Here is a 7,324-nt window from a genome sequence, read left to right on the forward strand (position 1 = left end):
TCACGCGTACACACCTCGTGCACCCACCAAGTCCTCGCCGCGATAAAGAAAAGTCCTCGCCTCGATTTCTCGTTTATCCGCGGCAACGCTCGATTCAACGTTTTCACTTTCAACGTTTTGATCGGAAAAGAAAATCGTTGTTGTTTCGGGAACGTGGACGTTGGATGGATCGATGGATGGATGGATGGATGGATGGATAAAAAAGTTTGCTTGCGTTACATTTTGAAGTAATAAATATATTTCGTTGTGGTGATTTACGATTCGTACGATTGATATCTGGGTAATCATGTTTTTAAGTTTAAAAATTGTTTAAGAGTTGTTGCTTGTAGATTTGGGATTATTGCGTTGTTCGTTTTTTTCTTTTTTTTTTTTTTGTTTTTTTACGTACTCTGAATTGTTTGTTTCTCGAGCATTATCTTTTTGTGATAAAGTTAAAAAATCGAATAGAGGAATATTTATTGGGTATAGAGAAGCGGTACCAGTTCAATGAAACGTCTTGTTTTCTTTCGAAACAAGATGGCTACCGTCGCTAGTTTGGAAATTGCAAAAGGCGAAGAAAAATTATCGAAGATTCGATTGTGAATTCCGATCTATCTATCCATCGATAAAAGTTAAAATATTCGGCCGCCCAGGAATCTGTGATTTAATAGTGAAAATTGGAAGAATTTATTTTCCTATACAGGTAAGGGATATTAATTTTAATTTTTCGCTATTATTCTATTTCTATTTTCGCTTATTATTCTATTTCATTTCGCTTTATTAATTCAAATAATTCTGTTATAAAAAATATAAATTTTATTTAATCTTTCTATGCTTAATCTTATTAAAATTAGATTCTAATAAATTTTCGAGCACCCTACGTTTTCCGTTCGAAGTTGAAGAACGATTAATCGAAACATATGTGTTTTTTTTTTCCCGACAGTTAGTCGATTATTCGCGTGTAAACACACCTGTAAACCCCTTTTTCCGGCGTTGAGGCGTGTAATTGTTCGTTCACGGATCGCCTCTTTGTCGCGTAATGGCTGCTGTTGCGTTCACACATATGTTAAAGGATATTCGCACATGTTTTATATATATATATAATCCTATAATGTCGGAAGCACGAATTTTCTGGCGATATTTCGTTATATTTTATGTGTAATACGTTTGAAAAAACATATCGATATTCATTGAAGGAAATTTAACGTACTTCAACTTGTACCACTTATCTCTGCCCCTCCTCTATAAACCGTGTAATAAAACATAACAAATTATACGCGTTGCCAGCCATGTTTTGGCAAAATTATTACAGGTTTTGCCATACGTGTTACAACCGATGTCGTTTGTTCCTTTTTTTACTTTATTTCGGATAATAATTCGAATGCCATATAAGCACGCCTCCATTTTTAATTTTTTAATTAAACCATTTAAATTTTCTTCATTCTCATGCTTTTTTATTTCTCCACTTAACTTTTAATTAAAAAACGCACAACTTTCTCTTGTATAAATATTATCACGATACATGTGTCTTTCCATTTACAAGAAGAATTTAATTGGCGCGCGTGCACCAGTTGTTCAACCGTATATCGTAGTAACAACCAAAGAAAAAAAAAAAAAAGTATCTGTTACGTGAAATCATTGGTCTCCTTGGAACCTTTACACGTTGGCCGAGTGTCGTGCACGGCATATGCAACCGAATCACGCAATCACTGCCAATCGTGTGAAACGCGCACGTGCACGACCGAAACTAATCCTGTGATGGTGGTTGCCGTTAAATTGAAGTCAGTTTAAGAGTCAGATTCGACGTTTCGTCGATTTTCTCCAAGAGAAGTTTTTTTCCAAGGAGGGCGAACGCATTTCGAAAAATGTTTCGTTTCACGAAAAAGATATATTATATAAGCGAGTAGATAGATCTTGAATTTTTATAGATAGCTCGTAAATGCTATCAACATCGTTGCGTGTAAAGAGGATATATTCTCTTGAAAATTGACGAAATTGTTGCTCAATAGGGAAATGAGGTGGCGTAACGCGATAGCTATGCTATCATTACGACTGCAGCGCAAAGATTAATTATTCAAAAGCTTCTAATTGCAGTCGACCCTTTCGGACAACAAAAGTCACGTCAAGGGTGGCTAACGACCATGTTTATGCGGAATACTCCTTAAAAATTGATGAAAAACTCCCGACAAGGGAAGTGGAGGAAAAACGACCCGAAGGAAATTCATCGACGAACCTCTGTAATTAAATACTCACGATTTAAGTACCGTGGACAGGATTATTATTTATCGATCGAGAGGAAAATCATCCGATCGATGAAAAGTTACGAATGTGCATGGAAAAATAATTGTATCTTTGACAATTTCGAACGGGTGGAAGATTCAGGTGAAAGTTACTCAGCTAACGTCACGTGCTTTTTTTCTCAATCAACCCTCTTTCGAACCTTCCATTATTCCTCGAACAATGTACGACATCGGCGTGATTAACCGAACGAAAGGATGTGTGATGATTCTGAAGAATACGCGGTTCGATCGATCATTGAATTTAAATTTCTTACACGTTCTCGATCTCTTCGATTCTTCAGAAAGACTTCGAAAGAAACGATACTTATTTATAAATTTCGTTATTTGATAATCGCATATATCTTAATATAAATTTGAGAGATACGATTTGCAATTAAATTATAAATTTAACGAAAGAGAGAAAAGAAAAGTAGTAATAGTTATTTGAACTAAGGAAAAAGGAAGAAAAAGGAAACTATTATTTAAATTTAAATTTTGTCAGACACCAAGGATAATATCTGATCCGTAATATCTGATCGATCCATCAGCATTTTTTATGCGAAAGAACGCACATGACGTGACGAGGAAAAAAATTTGCATAGAATTTTCGTAGGACGCGCAGCGAAACTTTCGTCACCGCGCGGAACTATCGAAAAGTCATTGAGCCGACATTAGGCACAGTTTGCATCTCAAGCTGTGACAAGCTTATCAAACTTCTCGTGATCGATGGGCTCGCATAAGTTTCTTTCAAAAATAATGCCACCGTATCTTAAACTTTTCCATATATACCTTTTTACACATTTAAATCTATCCCCTTGGAACAATCTTTATTATCTGTATTAAAATAGATAAAAATTATTCTACAATTACGACGATTTTTTGAAAAAAAAATTCGATGGATAACGATTTGATAAAGAGAAACGTAATTCGAATTTCTGCCGCATTTGCATCGTTACATCGAGTTACCAGATTGCTCGTGTCCTGCGTAACATATGTTACACACGCGTGCGTAAACACGATAGATAGATTCGTGCAAACAGAGTCGAATAATCCGTGCCATGTGTAATACTGCGCGTTTATTGAACGAATGCGAATGAAAATTCGACTCCCTATCAGCTGTATCGTTTCGATACCAGAGGAAGCAAAGATTCTCCTGGAGGTGTAACGATAATAACGCTTCCGTCGTATATGCATCGGGAAGGTAGTTATCGTGAAATAAAAATATTATGGCAGGTTAACGCTCACACGCGACCACCACCATTCCCCTCCACGAGCCATTAAGAAGTCAGTCGACAGGCAAGAGATCTCTCTCCTCGGGGGTTGATGGCGGTAATGACCAGTGTCGGTGAGACTGGTGGTTCGGGACTGGGGGGTGGCCATCATCCACCAGGACTCTCTCCTCCTCGAGGTGGTTTACCACCGACGAGGCTGAGCGGTGCTCCACGTCACCGATGCATTATTGAGCCTGGGAACCCTACAGGTGGCCAGCCGTTCCGTTCGAACGAGAAAGAGTCGGGCCTCGATTCAAGAGGGAGCACTCTCTCTCTCGAGTCGAGGGATATGGAGAACCAGAGAAGAGGTGGAGAACGAAAGAGGGTTGCAAAAGTCAATGGAAGCGTCGGAGGATATTTCACCTTTTCTCGAAATTTTGTTCGCGCACGTTTTTCCAGAGATTGTTGTTTCGAGAGACGAGATCTCGAAGAGGTCTTCTTGGAGAAGAATAGAAAAAGAAAGAGGAATATTTTGGTTAAAATGTCGATTACGCGTTTTAATAACGGTTGAACTCGAAGTCAATAAGTCGCGAGCATCGAGAAAATCGAACGACGTTTAACAATCGTCGAAACTTCTCATTATATGTTGCAATATGCAACGACGCTGGCTATAACTTCCTCCCTTGGAACCGAATGGAGGAATCACGATAATCGTATCGAGAGTTGCGCTACTGAAAATGACATGCAAGGGCAGATTAAAAAAGCGAATTAAGCAAATTAAGAAGTCAAGAAGAATTAGACAGTTTTATAATTTCACAGTTCGAGTTAATTTCCTCGAGTAATTGCATTTTGATGGCCAGGTTTCAGGACAAGAAATGGAAGACAACAGCCGGGGCGAAAGTTTGTGCAAAGTTTGCGGTGATAAAGCGTCCGGAAAGCATTATGGAGTGCCGAGTTGCGACGGATGTCGCGGCTTCTTCAAGCGGTCGATCCGCAGGTATGCAAGGTAATTAATTTGCTGTCGATTTAAAAATTCGAGATGTATGACCAAGTGAATATGGATAATTTGTTAACGGGGAAAGAATCATTTTTTTTTTTTTTTGGAAGCATTAAAGAAGATAAATTGTAATCAAGCTCTAATAATATTCGATTGTGCAGAAACCTCGATTACGTTTGTAAGGAGAACGGGCGTTGCATCGTGGACGTTTCTCGTCGTAATCAATGCCAGGCATGTCGATTTACCAAGTGCCTTCAGGTCAACATGAAACGAGATGGTACGCTTCGTTTCAACGGTGATTAAGCTTTTATTCTTAAACGCGAATTTTTATGTTCCATCTTATGTTCGTACAAAATTAATAATAAGCAACTTTAAAAGAGAAATATCATCGTTTAAATACACGAGTCGAACGAGGAGATATTCTCCTCTGTTGGCATCGACATTGTTGAACTCTCCAAGTTCGACAACTTCGTCTTGTCTGTCAGAAAGCTTGGGGATGACAGAAACCTCGATACGTTCCCCATTTCTGATGTTACGTATCCATTCATGCACACACTCACATACGTACACACAACAAACGAGTACTCGTAGCCAACATCCAGGATATTACAATGCATGGAGAGACGTTCCTCGAAAAAGAAAGGAATGGAAAGAGTGCTCGAAGGGGAAAGAGAGGGAGAGAAAAAAAAAAAGGGGTGCTCGCACCCACATGAAATTCTATATTCGCGCTTGCTCACGCCAGAATCCGGGAAGTTAGCCTCGCCTCGAGCGGTGTCACGAGCAGCCTGACGTTCACAGGTTTTGTAAACACTTCTAGCCCGACCCGATAATCCAAACACTTGATTGCACGGAGATATCAATTAGCGAGGGAGGGTAGAAAAGGTGCCATTAGTGGTCTGCGCTTCTAGTGAGTTTGATTATCCTTGTCGAACGAAAAAAAAGAGGAAAAAAAGAAAAAAATAGAAAGATAAAATAATTCGAAAGGGGAGAAGAGAGTGATTTTGCTTCGATATATATATAGAAACATCCGCGAGCAAGGGAGGGGGTTAATTTTTTTCCAAAGAAGGAAGCACGTTTCACAATCCCATCCTTTCCCGTCAAACACTCGATCGCTACTCTGCATAATCGATTGTGAATTATTAAGAAACTATGATACTCGCAGCGGTGCAACACGAAAGAGCTCCACGAAATACATCGTCCCTGGTTGCAGCCGCAAGGAGAGGTCCCTCGGGATTATATCCTGGAATTCCACACGTTTATCACGCAGCGAGCAACCCTTACCATCCCCTTCTGTACCCTGCGCTGTTCCCTTTCAAGCCGACCATGTCGGCTTTCACTCCGTCGGTCGGTAAGCAACCAAACCAATTTTCGAATCGGAACTAAAATGATATTATCGAGATGTAATTTTATTTACTCGAAATTAAGTATTTAAAATTACCTTTATACGCGTATATTATATACTTTGTCGATTCGCAGCACATTTTTTACCCCGTTCACCGACAACGGAATCGTTGACAGTGAACGCTGCGAAAGAGGACGAGGTGACAAGTTCGGAGGAAGCTGGATCGATCGACGCTAGAATCGAACCGAAGGGTAAGCTCGAGTTAAACTCACGATTTATTTCGATCGTTCGATCGACGAATGTGTTTCTCTCGCAGAGGAGTTGGCAAGCGCTCGATTAACGCCGTCCATCGCCAATTCTGGATCGACGGAATACATCTCCAGCTTCTCCATCCTGCCCACGGAAAATATCTACGAATTCGCCGCGAAATTGCTCTTCTTTGCTGTCAGATGGGCAAGAAGTATCCATTCCTTTTTGCAAGTAATTTTTATTAATCGATAAAAAAAAGTGACATCGTACGTTGATCCCTTACCATCTCTCGATACTTACGTTACAAATATAATTCGTTGTTCAAGCTGCCCTACAGAGACCAGACTATTCTACTGGAAGAATCTTGGAGCGAGCTTTTCGTGCTCACAGCCGCGCAATGGAATTTCCCCGTGGAAGAGGCCACTCTGGTACCGAACGATTTATCATCCGAAAGAAAGGAAACGCTGGTCGACGAGGCGAGGAAATTGAGGGAATTATTGGGAAAATGCGCTCTCCTCAGGGTCGATCATTCGGAATACGCTTGCCTCAAGGCTATAGTTCTTTTCAAAGGGGGTAAGATAATTGATTACGTTGATTAATAACCGTAGGAGATATTCTTATAATGAAATATTATGTATCTTCTTTCGTAAGAATCGCGAGGGCTCTGCGAACCGGGACGAATAACGGCGTTGCAGGAGCAGACGGTAGCCGTGTTTTGCGAAAGGGATGCGCGAAGAGTTGGACGACTTTTACTGCTGTTACCCTCTGCGCGAGCACTCTGCCGGTCAACCCTTCAGGAATTGCTGTTCAAACCGACAGTAGGGGATGTTAGCGTGGAACGATTGTTGGGCGACATGGTCAGCGCTCTCAGACCGACATAACGCCAATTCGACTCGGTCGATATAACTGTTCTCAAACGGCTAACCAATTTATACCGACCATTATTTCGAAGATAATTGTACTTTCGATCGATCGTCCTTTCTTCTTTTTCTCTTTCTCTCTCTCTCTCTCGAATCTCGGTTCAAAGAGAAAATAACGGTGAGATCAAAATTTGAAAATTTTACGTAAAGTCTAGTCAATTGTTCGCATCGATTGTAAATTACGATGTAATTCTGTTAAGTCTTAAATGTACATATATTAGAAATAAGAATGTTCCAGTAATAATTAGTAGAACGAAACGTTGCTCTTTCTAATTGCGAAATTATATGTTTTCTTTCTTTTTTTTTTTTTTTTTTTTTTTTTTTTTTCTAAAGAAATCTTTGCCGAT

At 39.8% G+C, this 7,324-nt stretch overlaps 1 protein-coding gene across 1 annotated transcript; it reads left to right on the forward strand.

Annotated features, from left to right (window-relative positions):
• Positions 1-4,344: 4,344 nt before the first annotated feature.
• Positions 4,345-7,040, forward strand: LOC102677326 (nuclear receptor subfamily 2 group F member 6-like). The gene is made up of 7 exons (XM_031508210.1): positions 4,345-4,475; positions 4,628-4,743; positions 5,629-5,814; positions 5,943-6,059; positions 6,125-6,288; positions 6,384-6,630; positions 6,709-7,040. Exons 1-7 carry the CDS (start codon positions 4,345-4,347, stop codon positions 6,936-6,938), a joined length of 1,191 nt encoding a protein of 396 aa, XP_031364070.1. The 3' UTR covers positions 6,939-7,040.
• Positions 7,041-7,324: the final 284 nt, after the last annotated feature.

The sequence above is a fragment of the Apis dorsata genome, unplaced genomic scaffold (assembly GCF_000469605.1).
Source record: "Apis dorsata unplaced genomic scaffold, Apis dorsata 1.3 scaffold_78, whole genome shotgun sequence".
Taxonomy (NCBI): Eukaryota; Metazoa; Arthropoda; class Insecta; order Hymenoptera; family Apidae; genus Apis; species Apis dorsata.

Bases quoted from the DNA above. Each gene is read 5' to 3' on its own strand.
- LOC102677326 (XM_031508210.1), top strand. From the start codon at position 4,345: ATGGAAGACAACAGCCGGGGCGAAAGTTTGTGCAAAGTTTGCGGTGAT. The intron at 4,476-4,627 runs GTAATTAATTTG...TCGATTGTGCAG, and splicing joins TCGATCCGCAGGTATGCAAG to AAACCTCGATTACGTTTGTA. The intron at 4,744-5,628 runs GTACGCTTCGTT...TGATACTCGCAG, and splicing joins GGTCAACATGAAACGAGATG to CGGTGCAACACGAAAGAGCT.